Source organism: Dermacentor andersoni, chromosome 6 (genome assembly GCF_023375885.2).
Source record: "Dermacentor andersoni chromosome 6, qqDerAnde1_hic_scaffold, whole genome shotgun sequence".
In the NCBI taxonomy this organism is placed as follows: Eukaryota; Metazoa; Arthropoda; class Arachnida; order Ixodida; family Ixodidae; genus Dermacentor; species Dermacentor andersoni.
In genome coordinates this window covers 67431854-67457937 of record NC_092819.1, presented here as the reverse complement: position 1 = coordinate 67457937, position 26084 = coordinate 67431854, and the positions used below count along the sequence as shown (strand labels likewise).

Genomic DNA, 26084 nt, shown 5'->3' with positions numbered 1-26084 from the left:
AGAATGAGACAGATTGTGGCTTGATAAAGTCGCTCGTTTCATGTTCATGCAACAGCACCATGTAAACAATCACCATTTTCGTGGTGGGGATGTGACAGTTGCACTCTTTGTTAGTTCAATTTCAGTCCTGCGGTTGCAATTGGCCAGAATTAATTATGTGCTCTAGAAATTAGCAGTTCTAGATATGCAATAATGCATATCTAGAACTAGTTATGGAACCTTCAAATGACTGGCTTCAAGTCTTGCATTTTGGGATCACTGATCTGGCTCTTTCAGTTAAGAACTTAGTCTAATTTGTATAATTGTCTAACTATTACCTTGGGTCATTTTAATATGTATGCTTCTGTGGTAAAAGCATTACCAAGGAAATGGCTTAATGATGGCAAGTTAACTATGTTTAAGGAATTTCGATTTTTGAACACCCTGTATATAGTTTTTACTTCATTGTGTCCGTTCTTTCTTCTGTCATTGTGCAATAAGTGTTTGAATAGTGAAAGAAAAATGTATTGTGGTGCGCCTGTTGCATCGCGGTCGGTTAACTTGCACCAGCAATCTCACGGTGTAGATGCCGTTTGGACATGCAGAAGACATCTACAGCTCCAGATAAGGTTGGCTGGAGACTGCGGCTCTAATTTTTTATCTTTTAGTTAATTTGTGGTGGAATCGCATCTGAAATGGCTTGTTAAGAGTTGTAGCATCAAATTAGAGAGTTTTGGATCAAAGGACATTGCCACGACACTGAACACCCAAGCCCAACTCGGTTCTTTAGGGCCAGCCCCCTCATGCAGGTAGGAAACGAGGTGGCAGCACTTGTTAGAGTGAGAACTATTTGCTTCAGGATTTGAAGGGTAGTCACACTTATACAGTATGTTTAATCTGCAGAATCAAATGGCACAGTGGGCCTTCACATTATGTCCGCTTAGTTCCAACACAAAGCTTGATTGGCAAGTTCTAACAAAAAGGATTTCAAGCCCTGATAAAGGCACATTCCAAGCATTGGATTGGCTGTCGAAGAACCTCGGGCAAGCAAAATTAGCCTGGAACCCTCCAACACAGTGTCACTTACAGCCCCTATGTTTCTTTGGGATGTTAAACACAATCAATCAATCAATCAATCAATCAATCAATCAATCAATCAATCAATCAATCAATCAATCAATCAATCAATCAATCAATCAATCAATCAATCAATCAATCAATCAATCAATCAATCAATCAATCAATCAATCAATCAATCAATCAATCAATCAATCAATCAATCAATCAATCAATCAATCAATCAATCAATCAATCAATCAATCAATCAATCAATCAATCAATCAATCAATCAATCAATCAATCAATCAATCAATCAATCAATCAATCAATCAATCAATCAATCAATTTAACTAGCTAATTAACTAACTTCAAACTAACTAACTAACTAAACTAACTGTGGTGGTTGCTTAGAAACTGTGACATTGCAACAGACAGGATTTAAAACTGCTAGCCTATATCGCAGAGCTATTTCTCTGGTCTTGTGGTACGCAGGAGCGGGTGCTGACAGTGCTAAGCGTGGAGATGCACGTGCGGTCGCGCAGCGACCTCCGTCCGGACCCGGCACATGACCCCGTGCAATGTGTGCTTTGGTGTGCACGTGGCCATGGCACGGATGCGCCTCTTGAGGCGGGCGTGATGCACTGGGTGCTTGGAGATCCCCGGTTGGCGGACATTGAAGACCTTGCAGGAACCTCGCTACGCCGCACGGGCGTGGCCACCCCTGGGCTTCGCACCCAGGTCGTGCGCTCGGAGCTGGACCTCTTCCATGCTTTGGTCGACCTGGTGCACAGGTAAACACAGTGACTGCATCGTGCTGTCATGCAATCAGATGGCATGGTATGCAGTTTTTGGGTAGTCTAGGAAATATGTCTTTTCCTGTCACAGAGTATGCGTGATACTAAAGTGTATAGCATTAAACTGCAGAGGAAGAAACTGTTCAACAGTACTACTCCCAGACAACATGTTTATCAAAAAGAACATGAAAAAAAATTTGTAAACAGAAGTTTTGTAAGAAAAGTATATAAAAACATCACTGTTGCTTTTCACAAAGAAAACAAAAAAAATTCCTTATATACATTTTCACTGCAAGGAATCTGTGCTATATTATAGCAGATATCAGCTTGCTATGTGTGGAATTTTTTTTAGATATACAGTGAAACCTCGTTAAACCGTAGTTGGCTGGAGCTCTGAAAAAGTACGTACTAAACGGTATTACTGTTTAGCCGAAATAGCATGAGATCGCCCACCTACCTGTCGAAAACGGAACTGAGAGAGAGTGTGATGAAAGGGGAAAAAAACATGCAGTATTTATTCTCTTTGCGCTACAAAAGTGTTATTTTCATTTGATGCCGCGGTGGCCTAGCACGACGACAGCGGCTTCAAACTTACTGAAGCTGCATGTCAGCTTTTCAGCTAGCCCCCTCTTCTCAGCAAACACTTGCGTGGCAGATTCCTCGTTGGTGTTACGTATTCTCCGTGCACGCGTGCAGTAGTGCTGCAGAAGTCCGGGTCGCAGCAGTGCTGCCGAGCAACTTCTTCGCATTGCAAATGCCACACACCGTAGTCAACAGCAGATCCCTGTTGCGTGCCAGCGCTGACTTCTTCGTGTCACGTTCGATAGCACAGACAATGTCCAATTTTTCTTCTATGCTGAGCACCCGGCGCCTTTTTTATCGGAGCTTCGGCATGACGCGAGTCCTCGCTTGCACGACACCATAATGCTCTCTGGCACGGCGTCGAAATGATGTTGATGTTGACGTGGCTTCACGCGCAAACGCACAGGGTGCTTGGAGGCCGTTGTTCCGATCTCTGAGGCTTGTTGTTCTGCCAGGCTGCCCAATGAAGACGCACCGCCGTGTTTGCGCCACGAAAAGTTGAAATGCTACGTTTTAACCGATGCATACTCAATACGCTGGTACGGTTTATGCGGATACAAAACACATTATGTTCAATGGCTGCTGAGTCGGGGATTTGACCTTACTACTTTTGAAATGAAACTACTGTTTAAGCGGGTACGGTTTAACGAGGTTTTTCTGTATCAGAAAATATTAACCCTAGTGATTAGCACTAATGCAATGTCAAGGCCGTCTGTCGGCTGTCGTCTATTGAAGAAATCGATTCTTGAGTGGCTGTAGGCAAGCTAACTTGGTGACACCTTGCAGGTAAAAGCTGTGACTTTTAGAACATGCAGGATATCTTCAGATCAGCAGATTATATGAAAAATATGAAATAATGAAAAAGTATCTTTAAGCAATAGCAAACAGCATTACCTTTGTTCTGCCTAGCTAGGTGGCATTTGCATATTTTTTAACTCTGGCTAAACTTAGCTGGGACACCCTGTATACGTAAACTGTCAAATCAAGAAATCCATTTTTGTTTCCCCACTCTATTTCACAAAAACTGTATCTACCAGAGCACACAAATGACCTAGGCAAGCAACCGTTTGCTTAGCTGGCATTGGCTTTATCAAAATTACTGGTACTAGAACTGCAGAAGGCTTTATAATATGGAGAGTTTGCAATAACTTCAGCAAATCTGCTCTGAAATTAATTTTACTGCTCTGAAACAAATTTTTGGCTGTTCCAAAAGCTGCTCCGAAACGGCGTGTGCTAGTTAGCATCAATGCATTGCAATTCAAGTTGCCTAAAGCGCATTGTGTCTCTAATGATCTGGTGTGCCGATCATCCTGGACACTGCACGTACTGGTGATCGTCTTGATCACCAGGACATCCAGTGTCGGACAATCTTGTGATCCCGAAGGTCATGTTCTACTGGGTCTTACTGTCTGCTTTGAGTCAGAGGTTCAAAGTGAGCGCTGCCATCCCCAGAAGATGTGCCAATGGAGCACTGTCATGAGGCAGCTCCAATAAAGTTGCAGCCCTTGGGCAGGGCCTAGAAACCGGATAGCGCACGCCCGCATGAGAAGAAAAGAAAGACGGTGCCTGGTCGTGGCACACGAAGCCATGGCTTGCAGTTCTTTTCTGGCGTCGATTCAGGTCAGCTGTCTTTCTCCTTCGCTCCTGAAACAGAAGCCTCAGGAACGGAGTCGGCCACGCTGGTCGCCGCCGCAGCCGCCGCTCCGCTTGCCGCCTTCGCTCTTCTCCTGAATTAAGGGTAGGAATGTGGGCACGGCTCTTTGGCTGCCATCATGTCCTCCTACAAAGTTATTCTGTGACAAAGTGCAATAAAATTGCATCAAGCTGCACTTTCTTTCATGCCGTTGAGCAAAATACCAGTTGACCATATGGGAAGAAACATGCCTTGCCCTGGCGCTTGGCTTTCTTCTTGGGTGATATGCTGCAGAAAGGAGCCTGTACCTTAAAAAACTTGTCCAGTAAGCTGTGGTTCTGGACTGCAGCTCTGGCCTGTTTCTATTGTGAATATTTCCTATGTAACATGCCAAAGCACCTAATAAGTAGGGATGTCCTCAGTTTGCTGCAACCACATTTTTGCTAAGGGGTGGGGGCAGCAGTAAAAAAATAAAAAAAATAAAAATAAAAGGAAAGCATTGTGGAGGTCCACACAACATTCATCAGCTGCACGTCACAATAGCAAACAGCTGATAATACTGCTTGACTTGTTTCACATTGACCTCTTTCACCCCATGGCATAGTGACCGTTGTAGTGCACTTCGTTATCTTGAGTGGAGAAGGGCAGGTGTAGGTGGTGAAAAGGGTGGAGTTTCTAGGCACGGAACAGAAATTACAGATGATCGGTGTGGCAAAGACAGTCGCTCGATGTAAGAGGGTGTTTGCGTTGTCTTCTGTGCAGATGGGACCCTGATGTCCTGCTGGGGTATGATGTGGAGAGGGCATCCTGGGGCTACCTGTTTGAACGGGCCGAGCAACTGGACCTGGACCTGTATGCACGGCTGTCGCGTGCACCACCTCCGCCGGGCCGCAAGGATGTCTTAGGGCGCATCCTGCTCAGTGTCTGGCGGATCCTGCGCAAAGAGGTTTGTTGAGGACGATGCTCCACTGATCTTCGGTGGCTGTAAAGAGGCGATGGCCCTGCTTTTATAAAGAATTGCTCTGAAGGGCGCTGGTTGCAATATTCCTTGAGTGCAAAAGTGCAGCATAAACGATTGGCCAAAGCCTGTGCTTGTGTACTCTTCATCCTTTGTCTAATGCAGCGTCAACAAACCAATGACACAGAAAAAACACACAGAAAACGACAACACAAGTACTGTATGTCTTCTCTGTGTCGTCGATTGTTTGCATTGTGTTAGGGGAATGAATCTGTACCAACTACCGTATTTACTTGCATAATGATCGCACTCGTGTAATGATCGCACCCCTGAATTTTGTCGTCAAAATTCGATTTTTTTTATTTCCCGTGTAATGATTGCACCCCGAACTTGCCGCAGCGATACCGTATTTACTCGCATAATGATCGCACTTTTTTGTCAGAAAAATTGACGCAAATTCAGGGGTGCGATCATTACACGGGTTAAATTTCCCGAAAAAAAAAAAAAAAATTTTTTTCGTCCCGCGTTTGCTGCGGGATGCGGGTGCGGGACACCAAAACAAAAATGGCAGCCGGCGGAGCAAGCCGAACGCGCCGAACGCGATTTTTTTTTCTTCTCGTGAGTACATTACGTGCATTGAAACAGTTTCTTCCGTATCAGTGATGCATAACATCGTTAATATCGGTAAGCTTGCGGCAATAACGTAGCCATGTCCACTTTGAGGGGACAGAAACAGATGGGCGCGCTTAGCTGCCAGTGACATCGAAACACATGGCGGGCGTGCTGCGGAAACTGCGGCAGTTGTCTCCACTACTATCCCAACACGGCACGTTTCCGCTAAGGGTGGGCGAATATCTTAGCTGTGTTACAAGTGTCGACGTATGAATAGGGTACAGTTTTAATGTATCAGTGTAAACGTGGCTACTATCACTGCCACCCGCGATTTGTTGCGTGCTCACGAGTGCAGGTGAAAAGAATCGAAAGGCGCCTTTTTTGTTTTTGTTGACCACAACCATTATAAAGCCTACCCATAATAAAGGAAAGTTTGGTTGTACCTCTTTTTGTCATGGAAGTGCGGAAAGTGATGAAAGTAATGAAATGAGGCATCTACTTATGAATGTTTGGTGCGTGCAGACGAGTCGTTCGCGTAGCTTTCGACAGATGGTAAGCGCAATCATTATTAGCTAGACTTGGCACACGACATATCGCTGCGGCAAGTTCGGGGTGCGATCATTACACGGGAAATAAAAAAAATCGAATTTTGACGAGAAAATTCAGGGGTGTGATCATTACGCGAATGCGATCATTATGCGAGTAAATACGGTATGTTGTGTGCCAAGTCTAGCTAATAATGATCGCGCTTACCATCTGTCGAATGCTAAGCGAACGACTCTTCCAAGACAAACCAAGTGGTCTGCACGCACCAAACATACTTAAGTAGATGCCTCATTTCATTACTTTCATCGCTTTCCGCACTTCCATGACTAAAAAAAAGCTGCAACCAAACTTGCCTTTATTATGTGTAGGGTTTATAATGGTTGTGGTCAACAACAACAATAAAGGCGCCTTTCAATTCTTCTCATCTGCACTTGTGGGCACGCAACAAATCGCGAGCGGCAACGATAGTAGCCACCAACGATAGTAGCCACGTTTACGCTGATACGTTAAAAGTGTACCCTATTCATACGCCGAGGCTTGTAACGCAGCTAAGATATTCGCCCACCCTTAGTGGAAACATGCCGTAAAGACAGATGCCGCAGTGTTGCACCACTTGTCAACCTGTGTGCTCCTTTCATGCCCCACTCTTGAACACTTTACTTGACATGCTGAATAGATTAAACCTAGTGGAAGTGTGGCATCACAATTGAGCAGCCTATTCATTCAAAGTTGAGACGGAGCTAACGAGATAAAATTCTTGATAAGCCATTGCCTGGCAAGAAAAAATTACCTTTTCACTTTGAAAAGTGCACTGAAGGAGTGTTTTGTTTTGTAAAAGTCCACGTAGCAGGAAATCTTGTAGCGTCGTGTATTCTTCCACCATATTTTCACGATTGCTAGTGTTTGGCTCGTGTGTGCAGGTCACACTGAACATCTACACCTTTGAGAACACCTACTACAACGTGATGCATCGGCGAGTGCCCCTCTACTCGTTTCGCCTGCTTTCGGAATGGTTCAGCAAGGACCTGTTCAGGTGAGCTCACTGCTGCCCGACACTTCAGTTGATGAGAACAGTTCACGATGAGTGTGTTATGAGAGCTGTGCAACAGTTAGCAAAGCACTCATCACACGCAGCTTTAGAGCTTTTGCAAGTTCTTTGCGTAAGTGTTCAACTGTCATTGACAGTCTTCAAATGAGTGTGAAATCAACACACCTTTTTTTTAGGCATGCAGCATCTCCTTTCTCAGTGGTTGTAGGCTGTGGCCGACGTGTAACTTGCACCATAGCTGATGTTCGGTGCCACAGTCATTTGCAACAGAGCTCTGAGCACAGCAGTCGTTCTCAGCATTGCTGTTGGAAAGATGGCTCTTTGCTGTTTTTGGTGTCAATCGGCAAAGTGTTGGCAAGCTGCTGCTATTGTTGTAATCATGATATGGCTGCCACCACCGCTGAACACTGTTGTCACATGCGGTTAAACGACATTGCACGGGATTGCAGGAGTTTTGCACACAATTGTGGTCAGTGGATGTGGTTAGATGAGTAAAGGCTGTTGCAGTATAAGTGCGTTTAGAGTGTGTAGAATCGCTGAATTACAGTTTTTTTTTCCTACATGTTCATGTTGGGATAGAGCTGTTTCAAAAGGGGTATTTAAAAGCCTGTGAGTGGCTCAAGGGTCCTTAATTGCAGAAATTTTTAAGAACTGCTTTTCTGTGATACTGATTTACTGGGGTGGCTTGCCTGCTCGTCTTGCCAGTGTGCCTCTTCAGCAGCATGGAAGCAGGCAGCCATAGAGTTTCCAACAAAAATAATTAGATATCTGTGGCACTATTGTTTATGGGAGCTCTAAGCATGATGGCTCAGCCACCATGGAAATGATGGGTAACACAGTCAAACCTCGATGTAAGGAAATCTGCAAAATTGGCAATTCACAATTCGGCAAATGGCAGCAATAGGTGCCATTTGCATCTGCATATGAAGAATGAGATCTACATTCTGCTAAAATTGCATAGATATACGAGTCCTGTCAGTGACGAGTGCTTTTGTGGGCACGTCTGCTACTTGCTTTGATTCTCACACCGCTCCGGGATGGTCGCAGGTGGCGGACTGTGGAGCACTATGCCCTGCGTGCCCGTGGCAACCTTGAGCTGCTCGATGAGCTGAATGTGTTTGGCAAGACGAGCCAGATGGCCCGCATCTTTGGCATCCAGTTCCTTGAGGTGCTCAGCCGAGGATCGCAGGTGGGCACCACTGTTGGACGTCCTGGGAATGGCAAGGGGCATCGGCAGGTTGTTGTGCTGGTGGACAACATTTTTTAGCTATGATGGCAAAGCTACCAAACCACTGTGCATGGGGCACTGCTTCTGGAAGTGTTCCCATAATTTTGTTTTGCGTTTCCTAATGTGAGAAATGCAACACATAGTTATCGTGTTGTTCGCTTCACATATTGTTTCGGATGTTTAAGGGAGCGGACACGGCTTTTGCATTGCGAAAAATGGCCAAAAATATTAATTTTTTCTAAACCACATTTTCAGTTTCTGCAACTCTTTCTCTATCTGATTTAGAAATATCTTGACTGAAAAACCAAATAGAGCTCTAAAAAAATTTGTTGCATCAGCCAAGATGGCGAAATTTTTCGCAGAAGTCATGACAAAATGGCGTTTTTCAAGCTGCAATATCTCTGGAACGGCGCAGTTGTGCGCCGTCATCTTGGGCTTTTCAGAAAGTGCATTTTTTTATGTTTTGGAGAATGTGCCATTTCAGCCATCTCCTTGACGCAGAATCAAGTGCACAAAAAGCCAATGATTGAAAGGGACACTAAAGAGAAAAATGATTTCTTCTGCATCTGTAAATTACCTTTCTACGACACTAAATACGGCACTCTTACCATACTAAGACGCTTGGTAAGCCAGAAAAAGCGCAAGAGCGAAAGACGGGTGGTGACGCCTCCTTGAAGTTTCCGCACCTGGTCGCTGTGACGTCATGGATTTTGATGGCATCCTCTAGGGCCTACTCACTTATACAGATTGACTACATTGTGTTCTAAAGGAAGCAAATATTAAACATAGCAAGTTTCGGGAACCTTTACTCAGCCAATGTGGCCCAAATGCGAAAACATACTTTGGAATCCCTGACGTCACACTGACGTACCGGCGTTGGGGTTTCTGCGCGAAACTCAAATACTTATACTTTGACCTTCATTTTCTCATCTAATAATGAATCTATTATTTTGAAATGACTGCCTGCAGGGTTCTCAAACAATGCTTTATTAGTCTAAACTGGTTTATTGTTTCGCTTTAGTGTCGCTTGAAGGTCGTTTCGAAGTCTCCAATTGTCCGTGCCTGCAACGTGGCTCCAGTGCGCTTCGCCATTGGCTCGGCATTTACTTCGTAGAAGCGTCATCTGCTCTTTGCACCTCGCAAGCTTTCGACATCTCGACCACTGTAATCTTGATGATTGTCAAAACAGTCACCACGCGGACATCACAGAAGTGTGGCCGACCCTTTCGTTCATGAATGTGTAAGACCTGCGGGTAAGCATTCCAAGCATCGGCGATGTGGACTTCACTACCAAGCACATTGTGCACGCAATCCTCACACCCGCGGCTAAGCATTTTGTGCATCGGCGTCTACGACTCTGCGATCAAGCACATAGTGTGAGGACCTTATTGCGAACTTTGCTTTTGTATGTCTCAGTTTTTTGTTGTTTCTCAACTTTTCTTCCACCAACCTTCCAATCGCCTCTTACTAATCTCTATTGCGGAGATGTTTACTTTTACACTACTCTCGCTGAATCCAAGGGCTTCAAGGAGGCCAGTGGTGCCTAAATCAACCGCTGGGCAGATGTCTTCACATTCTAATAAAACATGCTCCGTCGTTTCCCTAGCTTTACCGCAGCAAGCACATGCTTCTTCTTCCTTCTTATATCTCCCTCTATAGGTGCGTGTTCTAAGGCATCCTGATCTCGCTTTGAAAAGTAATGGGCTTCCCTTGGAGTTATCATAAATTGTTTCTTTCCTGATTTCGTTTTTTCCTCTTGATTAGTTACTCATGGCAGATTTCCTTTCCATTGCGGCCACCCATGAGATTATTTCAGCCTCTCTGACCTTCCGCTTGACATTCTTTGTTGCTGTGTTGCCCACCCAACAGGCCGCATACTTGCTGGTAAGCTTCCTAGTTCTTTTCCTCCACTGTGAATCAATGTTTTTTTCTGTACAGATACCTCAACACTCTCCTAGCCCATTTACATTCTTCCATATTCCTCAGCCGTTCTTCATAATCAATTTTACTGTGAACTTCCTTCACTTCAAAACTAGTCCAGCCAATAGCGCCCTGCACAGCTTCATTTGCAGTCTTCCCGTGAGTGCCCAATGCGAAGCGACCCACTGACCTTTGGCTCCCATTGAGTCCTGATTGTGCCCCTGATTTAAAGCAAACAACCGCATTTCCAAAAGTAAGTCCTGGAACCATTACACCTTTCCACATGCCTCGGAGCACCTTGTACCTATTGTATCCCCATAGTGCACTGTGCTTCATTATGGCTGCATTTCTCTTCCCCTTCACTGTTATTGTTTTTTCCTGTGTTTCCATACATCTATTGCCTTCGTTTATCCATATACCAAGGTATTTATATTCTGTTACCCGAGGTATTTCCTGTCCCTGTATTGCCACTGCCTGTTCACTTCTTCCTGGACATGCCACGCCATCCAGTGGCACTGCCAAGAAGTCCACGTGTGGCATCCAAGAATACCCAGTGCATTTGTGGCGCAGCCTGCTAATGCGTTGGGTTGCTGTCCTAGAGGTATCCATGGAACGCAAGCGTGATTCCACTGAACATCTGAGAAAAATCTCATTGTGAAGCAGCACTTTCCCAATGGCACATATCCAGTCACCCAAGTTGTCATCAAAGAGGTTCATAGAAGACCAGGACGGATATAGTTGGTCCGGCGGTTGGTTTTGAACACTGGGCCTCCTTGATTATCAGTACCTGACCGTCCCGGACCGCTTGGGACTGCTGTGCCGCATCCGATTTTTCTCGGATTCGGAAGCTCCGCCCGCCAGTCTGAGAGCTGCCAGAATCGTGCTTGTTTATCACGGTCTGGAAGTCTCAAACTGTCCGCGGACTCTCGGAGCTGTCAGCAGATTTTTGCTCGGACCAGTGCAAGCAGCTAGCAGAGGACGGCTGTCTGAAAAAGATACACATGGTGTTCACCGTCACGTTGTGAAAGATGCCGTCTGCTCCACACGGCATTTACCGTATTCTTTATTTACCATTCCACACGGCATTTACTGTATTTACTTGCATAATGATCGCACTCGCGTAATGATCGCACCCCTGAATCTTGTCGTCAAAATTCGTTTTCTTTCCTTTCCCGCACGCCGAACTTGACACAGCGATATGTCGTGTGCAAAGTCTAGCTAATGATGATTGCACTTACCATATGTCGAATGCTGTTGAATTCTACACGAATGACTCTTCAAGACATACGAAGCGGTCTGCACGCACCGAACATTCTTAAGCAGATGCCTCATTTCATTCCTTTCATCACTTTCCGCACTTCCATGAAAAGAAAGCTACAACCAAACTTGCCTTGGCTTTATTATTTGTAGGCTTTATAATGGTTGTGCTAAACAACAACAAAAAAGGCGCTTTTCGATTCTTCTTATCTGCACACGTGGGCATGCAACAAATCACGAGCGACAACGATAGTAGCCACATTTACACTGATACGTTAGAAGTGTGCCCTATTCATATGCCGATGCTTGTAACACAGCTAAGATATTCGCCCACCCTTAGCGGAAGCGTGCCGTATTAAGATAGTATTGACGACAAATGCCGCAGTTTCCGCAGAGGGCCTGCCATGGGTTTCTGTCACTGGCAGCTAAGTGTGTCCATCTCTGTTTCTGTCCTCTCAAAGTGGTCATGGCTACGTTATTACCACAAACTTGCTGATAGTAACGATGTTATTCGTTACTGATACGGAAGAAACTGTTTCAATGCGCATAATGTACTCACGAGAAGAAAAAAAATCGCGTTTGGCGCATTCGGCTTGCTCCGCCGGCTGCCATTTTTGTTTTGGTGTCCGACACTGTTACAGCGGCAGCCGCCTACTTGTTGACCTGTTGTCATCCTGCAGCAAACGCGAGATAAAAAAAAAAATTGTTTTCTCTTCGCGGGATATTTAACCCGTGTAATGATCGCCCCCTAAATTTGCATAAATTTTTTTGACAAGAAAGTGCAATCATTATGCGAGTAAATACAGTAGCTGTAGCATCTGTTACATCAGTGCTTTGCGTGCCATGATGCGAGCTTTTCTTGATGCGCGTAATTGCTGCAGCTTTAGTCTTCATGTTCTTAAAGAGACAAATACAGCAATCAGGCGCATAAGCTTGATTTTCTTGATGCATTTGCTAAATCTGTCATGCTCATCGCTATATGTGCAGTAAGCTGGTGGATTTCCTTTTTCAGCGGAGGGAAACTTGTGCGTAAGAAAGTATATCGTATCGCATTTGGCTATTCCACACTGGTAGCTGGGGTGGTATACAATTGGAACTTAGCCGATTGTTCCTGCTATTGCTAAGTTTGAGCGTTTGCTTTTTGATGTGCAGGACTAGTAGACAGTGCAGACACATTCTGTCCTAGACACCCGTCAGGCATTTCGTAGATGGTCTCATGAGTTAAGGACATCGGCAGGCGTTTTCTTGGTGAACATTGACTAGGCATGATCACGACATTGCTTCGTTTGTGTGGGAATTCCGCTTATATTCTACAGGCAGTGACCTCGCTTAATTTCAGCGTTTAAGTGGCGCTAAGAGCGAGAGTGCAATGTAAACTGCGTTTTGCAAACACGTTCTAAGCACTCAAGCTGCAATTCCGCTGTGCAAGCTTTATGGTTGTGTCGACGACGTTGCCTACGAGGCTGCACCATCTAAGAATGCTGACGCATTAAAAGAGTGTACGAATATTGAACATTACCGAAACAAATCGAATAGTGAACTCATGAATAATTCGGTTTGCAAATCGTATATTCGATATATTCAAGGTAGGGACCCATGCAGTGCCACATGTGTGTGTGCTGCGGAGTCCCTCGTGTGTACTGCCACCCAAGTAGAGTGCCAAGCGCGCTGTGGACTTCAGCGCTGCGAGTGTTCCCCGACGTCAACTTGAGGCGGGAATTCTAAATGCAGTGCTCAAACATCGCAATTCGCACAATGCTGCTGCGTTGGCTGGGTATGCCTCTGTCAGTACAAGGTCCGTCCGGGTCGACAGGACTGATTCAAATGATAACGCGACGTGGACAGAGGGAACGGCAACAAAAGCTGTGCGTATTTCATTAAGCCGATTGAGTCGATTAGCTGCCGATATCCATGCAGATTGTGTGGGATACATGACGACGAACTTTATGCCGCTTCAACAGCCGTCAGTCTAATCTGCATGCGTGACCTTGGGAGGACCGATCACATGATGAGCCTAATGCATAAACATACTAGCCGCAAGCATTCCGCGATGGCTTGTGGTGAATTTTTGTCACGGCCATACTGCCTTGGCCATTAGGCCTAATCGGTGTCATTGGGCGTCGCTGACTGAAGTTAAAGTTTGGTGCCGGATTGACGCGTATCTATTCGCAGCAGCTGCGCGACACTCTGAAAGCCAACAAACCGCTTCACAGAGAAAAGCGAGTGCACAGTATGGCAACAAAGTTGTTCTTTCTTTAATGACACATGTACGATACGGCAGCTTGTTCCCGACGCCGTTCATAGATGCAGATCTTGTATTCTTTAGAGCGCAGCTCTTAAGCGCCCGCTCCTTTATTGTCGTCGTCTGTTGTCTGCTGTCGTCGGCTGTCTCGTCGTCGGCATCTGCTTAATCGAGAAAATGAGCAGAGCAAAGGGTGAAAGAGTGAATGCAGAGCGCAGTGGGCGATGAAAAGTGAAGAGAGCGCGAAGAGAAAAGTAGAGGAGGAGGTTACAGGGAAAGCATGAGGTGGAAAGCAGGGAAGGTGAGTATGGCGAAAGTGTGAGAAGAAAAGCGTGGAACTGCTCTGCGGCGATGATGGCTGCGAGAGGGCGCCAGAGTAGTGCACGTCGTCTTTTCACCAATGGCATGGGCAAGCGTATCCAACGATACTATAGAGTAGAACCTCGTTCATACTTTTTGGAAAAAACTGCGAGGAAAAACATACTAACCGGGGAAAGCGTATGATGCGAACTAACTAAAAAAATTTGACAGACTCGACTATTGTTGATATCTATGTAAGGTGAAGTGTTGCACGGATCGTTGCAGCACAAGACGCCGACGTGTGTCAAGCTGGTGGTGCTCCGGTGACACAAGATGGGTTTTGTTGTTTTCCTAGTGCGGGGTGCTTTAAGAGGGCTACAGGAAACCAAAACGAAATCGAGCTGGTGGGCGAAGCTGGATGCCGCTGAAGCGAAACGAGACGCCCACATCGTGCCACCTGCAGCATGGAACGGTGGCGCATTTGGATTATCGCCTACTAACAGCATGCGGTACGCTACCAATGGCACTGCGCACCGTGTGCTTTAAAACAGATAGGTGAAGATGCTTATCACAATAGGTTTGACGGTGATAGCTGTGAATGCAGTGTGTGACGACACCGGCGGAGATTTACTGGCACTGGAATAAGAAACTGTGCATGCGGTCATCTTTATGTGACATGGGTGGCTATGCACTGTTCTTGATCACATGCGCCTCATGCTTTTTCTTGTTCACATGGGATCTAGTGGCTGAAATACATATACTGTCACGTGGTAGTGACTGTGAAGAAAGCAGCCAAACTCAGAAAGACGAAACTAGTGTTTTATTGGGCGAACTTGTGCCCTCAAAAACAGGCTACACTCAAAGAACGGCGACAGCGGTGAACAGAGTCGGCGATCGGCGAAAATATGATCAGCGGGTCAAGCGCATCGGCTTTTATAGATCAGTCGTCGAATGTTCCAGAGCAACCGCTGGGACCTGCATGCCTTCCACAAAGTTCCACATTATTCGCGTCGCGCACACATGCAATCAGATAACAGAAGTTGCGGTGGAAGACAGTGGATGGAACCATCTATAACCTTCCAGAAACTTCTTTTACATGCAGGCGCGTCCTGCGCTGTGCGATAACATTTGTTAGGTGGTGAGAAGTGGTCGCCCGATAAAAAAATACGTGTTAATACGATCATAGTCTGCAGCAGGGGATGGCGGCGTATTTTGGTTATCGGCTATTAAAGGCGCGCACTACGCTTCTGATAGCACCGTGTGCTGTGAAACAGATAAGCGAAGATCCCTGTTGCAATAGGATTGGCGGTGATAGGTGTGAATGCTGCGTGCGACAACCCCGAAGAAGATCTGCTGCTACCGAAATGAGAAACTGAGTGCGTGCCGGCATTTTTACGTGAGACGGGTGGGCGAGTATTGCAGTGAAGCTGCGCAGCAAATAGCTTTGAGCTGTTGTTAATTGTGTGTCCCTCGTGCCTTTTCTTGTTTATATGAGATCTAGAGGCTGGAAAACGTATCATGCGATTACAGTTTAGCGATGTACTGAACGTTGGTGCCGAAACATTCTGTTTTCCAGGATTGTATTAACCGGTAAAAAATTTGTGTAACCCTATTGCATCATTTTTTGTGTTCTTGATTGTGGACGTTGGTTCCGGGAAAATGTACGTAAAGGGAATGTATCAGCGAGGTTCTACAGCAATCCTTAAGGTAGCGTTTCTATGCAAATGAGGGGTGGGGGGTGTTTACGTTTACTAGTTCAAAAGTTAATAATTCCCTCTGTTCGCTATAAAGGTGGCTATAAACTCGCAAAAGAGAAATTAAATAGGTTGTGTCTCACAAGTACGCCTGTGATATACACATGTCCTTCACTTGGCAAACCAGGAACCGCATCAAGTTGACTCACACTGGAAATAAATGCAGGAAGGACACAGCCAAGAACAAGTAAACAAACGCAAGCGTAAAATGAAGATATTTAGTAGTGTTTTAATTATCGAGAAAAATATATTGGTGGAAGAATCACCGTTCTTTTGTATCCCTTGTTTACTGCTCTACCAAGTTAGGTACCAAAACGGGCTCGTATTGTTGTTTGGGAAGTTGTGTAATTAAGTGTAACCGCCAGTTCCATACAACCACGTCAAGCGCAGGACGCTGCGGCTCTAGACTTACTGCGCCCCCATGGAAGGTTAGAAAAACAACCTCATAAGCATAGCAGAGAAGTGCCTATGTCAGGCGGCTCTAATGATAAGTGTAGAAGCGTCATTCAAAATACAGGTAACCATTCTCCACTTCCTGGGGCATTTTCTCGACTTCATTTTTAAATAAAGGGATTTTCGGGCATAAATATTTTCACTAACATCAGTTAAATTTGTTAATTTTTGCTTTTTTTTTTCTGTTTGGCTGTTGCCTCGGCTCTCTTCCTTATAGTTGATTGCTTAATTTTTCAAGTTCTTGCGACTATTTTCTCTCGTTGCTAATTTTACACGAAAGGTGCTGTACATTTAAGGGAAAAAAAAACAGATGAGGTAACGGGTGACATTCATATTGCTTATAAGTTCAGTGATTATAGCAAGATTTGATTGAAATTTTGAATTTTTCGGGGATGGCTGTGAAACGTAGATTGTTGAAAAGATATCAGCGGGTCCTTTCCAGTGGCAGCAGCATTAGATTTTGAAACAGAAATTGAAATAATGATAAAGATGAAAATATTCCGCCATCTTTCAGCTGGGAGAATATTAAGCTGTTTCACGCCCTCAGTTCAGTGGCCTTTCCCTCGACCCGATCAGCGATCGCTTTGACGCCTTGGCCATAATACTGTAACAGCAGTCCAGTGTTGACGGCCGAATAGCTGTCAAGTCTCAAGATTGATTTGGCGGCACCTTGGGAATATGGTTGAGGAGTGGTGGCGTGGGCAGAATGGAGGGGGGTGGGTATGCCAATTAATTTCGAGGGAGTGAGGGGGTACGTGCCTGGTCCAAGTGCGGGCGACGCTATCAGTCGTGGGGGCGGAATGCATGCGAGAGCGTGGCCAGCTTCGCTTAATTCATACCTCCGATGTGAAGATATCGTCGATATAGTGGCATGAAACCGTATCATTCGTCGCCACCTGCCAAATTTATCATAATGAATTGTTTTCTCATCCAAATTTGCTTCTTTCGGTTGGCCAATAATTCGGAAAATTCTGTGGCCCCTTTCCGTGTAAGAAAAACCCATCGGCGACTGTATACTTATTTGCATAAAATGTTGAATTTCAATATGAAATATTCATATAACGTAGCAAATTTACGATTTTACCGACATCATTATATCAACGTTTAACTGTTTTCAATATTTGCACAACCCTAATCAATTGTGTTCCAGGGCCCATTTAATATTTTGCACATTTCAGATAAACGGAACAGTTATCGAATTTATGCTATACTATCCCTGCCCTCATTTTCTGTCAGCGTCATGTGATTATGTGTCCCGTTTCACATTGGCCTCGCTGTGATGCTGACAGAGCTGGTGGGCGTAATGTTTCAGTTCCGGGTGGAGTCCATGCTCCTGCGGCTGGCACGCAGCCACCGAATGGTGGCACTGAGCGCATCTACGGCCCAGCGTGCCCGGCAGCGGGCGCCCGAGTTCATCCCCTTGGTGCTGGAGCCCCGGGCGCAGCTCTACACGGACCCCGTCGTGGTGCTGGACTTCCAGTCCCTCTACCCGTCGGTCATCATTGCCCACAACTACTGCTACTCCACCTGCCTGGGACGCGTCGAAAGCCTCGGCAGGTGAGTATTTGGGTGCTGTCACAGTTGCCTCTGCCTGGCTGGTGGAAATTGTTGTGTCACACATATCGACGTGCCAATGCAAACACGTGTACACACTGACGCATATGCATTACCCACACATACTAACACATGACTGACACAAACATGTGCAGACGGCAAACAAATTATTGAAAAGTGCTACTGTGCACACAATAGGTGTTAATATACCCCCTTGCTGCATTGGCGATGGCTTGTTGATACAACTCGTCACTCACATTGCCTTGTTTCTAGAGTAACCTGATGTGCGGCTCAATGCCAGTTGTGAAAGCTGCTTCTGCTGGTAATGCACTTAAATCTCGATATAACAAAGTTGGTAAAATCGGTAATTTGTTTCGTTATATTGAAATTTTGTTGTATTGAAATTCGACCTTTTATCAAAATACCGTATTTACTCGAATCTAACACATAGCTTTTTTCTGATAAAATGGGTCTAAAAATTGCAGGCGCGTTATAATCGAGTACGACCCTAAATCCATGTTACCATATCGCCGTCGGCATTCGAAAAATGGCTGCCTCGTGCACGCTTCTAGTCTAGCTGCCGTAGCTTCCTCTTGTGCATGTAACCAGGTGCTGGTGTAACCTAGTCTACTGTCTGTCTTCCCGTTTTCTGCGTTTATTCAATCAGCATGGAAGTGATGACTGCGAAGACACATAGAGTCCACCATGATGCCGCATTTAAAAGGAAAGTTATCATGTGCGCGGAGAAAGGACGGAAATCGGGCCGCATCACGGGCTTTCGGAGTTCCGGAAACTTGCCTGCGTGACTGGCGCAAACACAAGGAGAATATTTTTCCCAGCAAAGCAACAAGAATATTTTCGCCAGCAAAGCAACAAGGAAAGGTTTCAGTAGACCGAAGCAGGGCCGCTTCGCCGGAATAGAAGAGCTGCTCACGAAATACGTGTAAGAGCAGCGAGCGGCACAGCGGCCTGTGACGACCGATCTGCTCAAAGTACGGGCGATGCAGTTAGCCCTACAGAAAGCTCTAATGCAGAGTGACTTCAAAGCGAGCAGGTGCTGGCTATCAAATTTTATGAAGAAAGGCTTTTCTCTTCGAAGGCGGACAGGGATATGCCAAAGATTGCCCAAAAAATATGAAGAGAAATTGCAGTTTTCAGCGGTACGTTTTGAAGTTGCATCATAGAAACGGCTACCACTTCTGACAGATTATAAATGCCGATCAGACGCTGCTCTTCCTTGACATGCTTGCCACCACAACTGTTAAAAAAAGAAGGGGGCGAAGCAAGTGTGCTTTTAAAGCGAAAGCTTTAGTACGATAGCCAGCGAGCCATTTCGGCTCGTCGCACCGTATGCCGTATGCAGGCAGCCGTATGACGTATGCCATATGCCGTGGCCGACGAACGACCTTGAGCCGCCGCTGCATAGCAACGCCGCAGCCGCGCTCCAACAGAAGGCGCAGCCGTCGACGCCCGCTGCCGTCGCCGCTCGCTCCACCAGATGTGCTCTGCTGGGGTAGAGGGAGAGGAAGTCTCGCCTCGCTGGGGCTGTGTATATATATATATATGTGTATATATATATATATATGTGCGCTTCACCTCAGTGTATTTAGTTGTTATGGAGAGCGCGAAAGAGACGCAACAACGACAGAACGAAGCAAGGAAGAGACAACGCACTCAAGAGACGCCAGAAGAACGCGCCGCATGACTCGAGAAGCATTGTAACGAAGATGCGGCTAGAAGAAGTCATGCCACGTCCCGGAGTGACTCAACTGCGGAAGAGACCGCTTTGAGCTCTCGAGAGCGTTGGAATGAGACGCTGCGTAGACGTTACCTAGTCATTACCTGAACAGTGTCTCTTGTCGTGTCTATGCAATAGAGCTAAACTAAACGCTTGACCACAGGCTAACACCACAAGCGTAGTCATGCAGCTCTTGCTTTCGCAATTCAACTAGGGTTAACCAGAGCTAAACCACAGGCAATTTTTTGTCTTCCGGCCGCGAGAAAACTAGAGTCACCGCAATGCTTTGTCGCAATGTGGACGGGCACAAGCTGCCCCCATATCTTATCTTCAGGTGGAAGATGCTCCCGAAAGGAATCGTGTTTCCTGGTGGCGTGATTGTAAGCGCAAATGAAAAAGGTTGGATGACCACGGACTTGGTCGCTGACTGGATTGATAACGTTTGGTGAAAGAGACCCGGCGGCAGTTTGGGTCTGCGTGGGATGCTTGTGCTCGACGCGTTCAGGTGCCACCTTGACCAGGACAAGCTGGTTGCATGCAACACCGACCTTGTCATGATACCCGGCGGTATGACATCGCAGCTCCAGCCACTCCATGTTTGTTTGAACAAGCTAGTGAAAGATGGAATTTGGGTGCTCTACATCGAATGACTTGTCAGTGGCTGCCACGAATTCACGTCCGCCAATAAAGTGAAGTGTGCCTCGCTGCAGGACTTTGCTGGATGGGTGAAAGATGCATGGTGCATGATCCTGACTGCGATGTCAAGGAGTTTCCGGCAACGTACAGAGAGGTGCTTGGTCACTATAGAAAACAACGAAGAAAATATCCACAACCCCACGGGCGTCTAGACAGGTCCCAGGCTGTCGACCTGAGACGGTTGCAGACGGGCACTTTCACAAACCCCTACCACCTGCACCGCCTGTGGCTCGCGCTGCACCCGTCGCCCGGCTGCCCGTGGTGCGAGCACGAACGGGCCGATATGGCCCATGTGCTTTGGGAATGCCAACGCCACGTGGAACAAGGACAAAGAGGAAGGGGGAATACAACAGCAGAACCCTCTGAAGCGGGGCGCCTCGCTGAGAGATGGCAAGCCGCCCTCCTCAGCGAGGCACCCGAAGACCAGGAGTGGGCCGTCCAGCGGGCCAGGGCCGTTGCCGAGGATCTTGAAAGATCTTCCTCGGGCGATGGACCCCTGGCAGCCTAACCCCGGGCACCAACATCAACAACCGTTGGACAAATAAAGTTTATTCCTATCCTATCCTATCCTATCCTGTCTGCCGTGGTCAACAAGGCCTTTAAAAAGTGTGGGATTCGAATGTCTGGACAGCACTGAGGATGAAATGTTTTGGTCTATTGATAGCGATAAGGAGTTGTCTGATAGCAACGACGAGTGATATTTATTGCCCCATGCGACTCGTACCGGCGCAGTGAAAATCTTGGCGGCAAGGTGCGCCGCTTCCATTCGTGTTTTTATTCATTGCAACTTTAGTGTATTGGGAATAAATCTGTTTTTTCCAAATGAGTGAAAATGGTATTTCTATATGGCAGCACGAGGTGGGCGGTATTGTATTCTTTTTTTTTGATCATGGAAAATGGGTGTGCGTTACAATCGAGGTTTTCATTTTTTTATTTTTTGGTCACGGAAAATGGATGGGCATTACAATCGAGGGCACGTTAGAGTCGAGTAAATACGGTAAGTACAGTTGCCGATCGATTTTTCTTGCATGGAAAGGGGCTGTAGAATTTTCCGAATTGTCATGCAATCGAAAAAAGAAACTTTGAATGAGAAAACAATTTATTTTGTTGAATTTGGGAGTCGGCGACGACTGATACGGTTTCATGGTGCATTGACGATATCTTCACATCGGTGGCACGAATTATGCGAAGCCAGCCATGCTTTCGCGTGCACTACGCCTCCGTGGCTGGTAGCGTCGCCCTCACTAGGATGACGCTATCATGAAAAGTGCCGGCAGTGGGGAGCGAATGCTTTGTCTGCCTCTCGCTCCAATGAGTCACCGAAACTTGGCATTACGCAACCTGCAATACTAAACGTATGGGAGGAACGCTGACAGGATTCCACGCCGTCTTGGCACGGCCACTCTTTCCACATGCAGTGGATTACCTATAAAGCACCCTGCGTGGCTGTGTATGCGCTCAGCCATGTGCAGCCACGGCCGAGGTGTGCGCCAGGAATCGTGACGCGCGCCAACCAAAGGGCCCACTTGCAGAAGCTCGGGCACAATCACGGTCGGCTTGGGCCTCCTCCAATAAGTGCCGCTAAGCGTAACAGGGACATGTGCCAGCAATAGGCACGGTTCTTCGGCTCAGTGTCTGGAAAAGGATCAATACGAGGTGCGTCCTCGCCTTACGTGCAAAGGCACCATAGGTGAGCTCATGGCTGAGACCCTAATAAAGGGGACCGGCGGACGAGTGGAAAACGTCTGTACCCAGTGCTGTCCAGGAAAGACCTCCCTTGTGTAACCGCTGCCGTTAACCCGAGCGCCACTGCTGCAAACCATCGCAAGTAGAAAGGGGGAGGCGTAGGGATGACAGAACAGGTGAATGCCCGTGCAGTGATGCTAGGGCACACCTCAAGCACCAGAAAGTACAACTTTGTTGTATCGAGGTTCAACTCTGTCACCCTGTAGTTAGAAGATAGGACGTGTAATGTAGGCGACAGGCCTGTGCCTGTTGTCTACATAATGCGTCCAGTCTTTTGCACTGTTCGATTCCCTTCAAATCATGCACCAAACAGTGCCTATTTGATCGCACTGCTGTACTAGCTTACAGTGTGAAAATAATTTTAATGTTCTGATAGAGGCACCTGGCAGTGCAGGAATGTTTTTGTTCAGGCAAAAGAAATTCAGGCAATTAAAGGTTAAATATGATTGAAATGTTTTAGATCAGTGTTTGGCTGCAGCTGTGGGTGTGAAAATTATCGTCACTTTAGTTGATGGCTGTGCTAGATTGAGATAACTTGATTTTCATTTCCCATTTCAGTTCAGCTCCCTTCGGTTGCTCTTCGCTGGAGGTACCCACGCAGCTTGTCAAGGTGAGTGCTGCAAATGTTGACACCTTCTTGCTGATGTGACTGTATTCTTCAAATTTGCCCTGAGCTGACAGTTGTCATTTTTTTTTACTGACACGTTTTTGCTGGTGGATACACCTGTCATTCATGGGATTTGAGCTTGGTAAATCAGGGCACTGATTTACCAAATCCAGTGTCCTTGTGCTTTGTCCTTGGTTTGTGGTCTGCTGGCCTCCTGGTTGGATCAGATGGCAGAGCAACTGCTCTGGAAAGGCGTTGGTCCCAGGTTGTCTTCCTGTAGCTGGACTGGACTAAGTTTTATTCTACTGTGAAACTTTCTTTCCGAGAAACCTGTATGCGTTTCTTTTTTAGCTTTGTGCTACAATCAGGTGGGTCAGGGTTTGGCTGCCACCTGTTGCAAGTTATCTTCTCGTCCAGCTTAATTTTCCTTTCCTTACTATTTCTACGTTTGAAATGCATAACAGTTAATTTCCCAGGTGCTTTCTGTGTGTTTGCTTCAGATGGTTGCAACTAACAATGAATCAAGCTCTTTGGCTCTTGTTATACTTCTTGATTAGGTGGATGGCAATATTTACCTTTCATAAAGCTTGCCCCCTATTTTGTAGATATTTGGAGAACTCCTTTGCCATCCACAATCATGCACATTATTGTACAACTGCCGCTATACAGTAAAAACTCTATTCGATCTGAAGGTCCCAGTCGGTGCTATGGGACCGACCTTTTGTTCTTCCGATCCTAAAATTAGCCGCCACTGGATAATTCGAACTTGGCTGGTCATCACCATAGAGGGCTCATCGCCCCCATGACAACTCCCCCCTCCCTCTTCGAACCACCACTAGCCCTCACTTTCCACATTCAAGCTTTCCCGTTCATCCATGTCACTCTTTCCGAGCCCACCGCCTCAAACTTTCCCTTCCGTGTGGAAAGGGTGGGTCAGAAAATTTCATTGGGGGGGGGGGTTGACACCCCAAACTGCCCCCCTGGCTATGCCAATTATTCCTATAGTACAAAATACCTTCCCTACTACTTCAGCTTCAGAGGCCAAAAAGCACTCAATTCCATTCAAAAGGCATACTATTGATAAAGAAAATATTTTCTTTCATATTAAACTGAGCTGTAATCAATGCTGGCATACTAATTTGGTGTTCCCTTTGATAAGAGTGGACCATACTGTACATCTTGATTCCTAGGTACCCAAGTTATTGATGACTTGCAACATTCTTGTTACGTAATGGTAGTATATTATTGAGCATGCGCAGCACCACCTGATTTCGTTTGATAAATGTAGAACATGAAACGCTCTATGAACCTTAGGGAGGACGACATGTTGTGGTTCTTCATAGACATTCGTAAATTGCTGTCTGAGAGTGGTGACTTTAAACGCTAAGTAAATAAATTTCCATTCCCTGAAGGTAAAGTTGGCTGGTTTTTTCTATTTATTATATATTTCTTTTTTTGGAAATTGGAGGCATACTGCGTTTTTTTTGCTAAAGAAATGTTGGGTGCGTGTTCGGTTTCTACCTTGTTCAGGAACTCTGATGTCATTTTTATGTATTTTCAACTTTGGACTCCTGTAAAGTGAGTGCACATTCAATTCGGGGATGTGTTAAAATTAGGGCAGATACTGCCTTATGAATCGGCACTATGTGTTTTTTTTTTTTCTGCCTCTTGTTTAATTTAACTTGCTGGATAACTAAGCCAATTTTGTTGGTCTGGGCAGAGTCGATTTAATTAAAGTGAGCTGTATCCTCGTTAGAACGGAACATCATGCGTGAGCATGCCTTTCGCCATCCTAACTGGCAAAGGTATTGCCTATCTCTTTGATTACATTACAGAACGGTGCCATGTATATATTCTCTCTAAATGTGTTCAGAGGCTGGCCTTTCCACATGGCTTGCTTGTCTGCTCGTTGATCTCGCTTTGTACCGGAGAACAAGAGCGCAGCGTGAAAAGTAAAGGTGTGCGAATTCCGAAGAGTGGATTTCGAATCGAATAAAAAGAAATTTCGAATATAGAACCAAATATCAGAAAAGCTAATACAAACTTATACGCTTCAAAATTGTGTGCAAAAGACAAAGTGCTACACATGCTCAGGAGGCTAATGACCTTATTTAACAAGAACCTTGCTAGCGATCAGTAACTTGGGTACCTATTAATCGAGATGTATAGTATGCTTTACTCTTATTGAAGGGAACCCCAGATTAGTTTGTCAGCACTGATAACAACTCAGTTCATATACAAAGGTCTCAAAAACATTTTTTTATTGATAGGATGTCTGTCAGATAGAATTAAGTGTTTTCTTTCTCCATCTGAAGCTGAAGAATAGTGAAGAGTTCTAAATACGAGGGGGGTTTAATATTGGGCCATACTGTGCTTAATGGCAATGTTCGTCAGCTTGTTAAGACAAAAGCGGGGAATGTGCATCACGTTACCCAAGATCACTCGCGTGATCATCGGTGCCACGCGCGTCGATCACGGTTGGGGCTGACGGAAAAGAGTTTTCATATTGTGTGGCCCACGCTAAATTTGCGTGACACTGCCCCCTCCCTCTTTTTCAACTGCATAAGCGTTTCAATGCCTACCCAACAAAGAAACCCGTCCATCACGTAAGACGAATTGCTATAAAGAAATTAATGTGTTAAAAAAACAGTAAATTAGAAAAGAAAAACTGTTTAGTGGTGAATTTCGAACCTATGTTCCCACTCAGCAGCTGAGTGTCTTATTCACTGGGCTTAACACCCACGCTTGCAGAAGTTGCATATATATCCGAACCGTATGAACGTGTTGTACCAGCGGTACAAAACAAATGTCAAACGAGAACAGTTTCAGTGAAGGATTTCTTGAAAGATTTGGTCATGATGGAATAAAAGCCATCTCTAGGACCACATGCACAGACGTCTTGGAGCATTGTAGACATCAGGAAAATTCTGATTTTGTGAAAATTTAATGCCAGACACACCACATCCCTGATGCATTTTGGTGTTCACAAGATGCGCCTTCCATTGGGGTGTTCCTTCAACCGAAATGTCGCCTATCTCTGTGGGCTCATACACTTCGTGTCATGCAACACAGATAGATAAGCAGTGAATGAGTCTATAAGGATGATAAGGAGTCATGAGGGTTTATGTGGGTCTTATCATGGTTTATAATGGTTCGATGTGGATAGATAAGGTGCTAAAGAGCGATAAGGGCTTATAATGGTCTGAACAATTCTGGTAAAGATGAGGACTGATATGGGTTGATAAGGGTGGGGTAAAGTCCGATAAGGATGACAAAGACCGACAAGAGTTCATAAGGGTCCAATCATGTCTGATAAGGTTGATAAGGACAGATAAGGGTTGATAAGGATTAGATTGATTGTGATTAGGCTGATAACCA

The 26084-nt window shown here is 45.7% G+C and overlaps 1 protein-coding gene across 3 annotated transcripts in view; it reads left to right on the top strand.

Moving 5' to 3' along the window:
* PolZ1 (DNA polymerase zeta catalytic subunit) overlaps positions 1-26084 on the top strand; it is a 164189-nt gene that overhangs the window by 99573 nt on the left and 38532 nt on the right. For 2 of the 3 annotated variants that reach the window (XM_055066363.1, XM_055066362.2), the window contains 6 exons: positions 1531-1829; positions 4810-4993; positions 7084-7196; positions 8259-8400; positions 17678-17922; positions 22658-22709. In XM_055066363.1, the coding sequence (XP_054922338.1) occupies positions 1531-1829; positions 4810-4993; positions 7084-7196; positions 8259-8400; positions 17678-17922; positions 22658-22709 (1035 nt within the window). Of the gene's footprint in view, positions 1-1530; positions 1830-4809; positions 4994-7083; positions 7197-8258; positions 8401-17677; positions 17923-22657; positions 22710-26084 lie in introns of those variants that run through there. The other variant, XM_055066364.2, reaches the window with a different exon arrangement.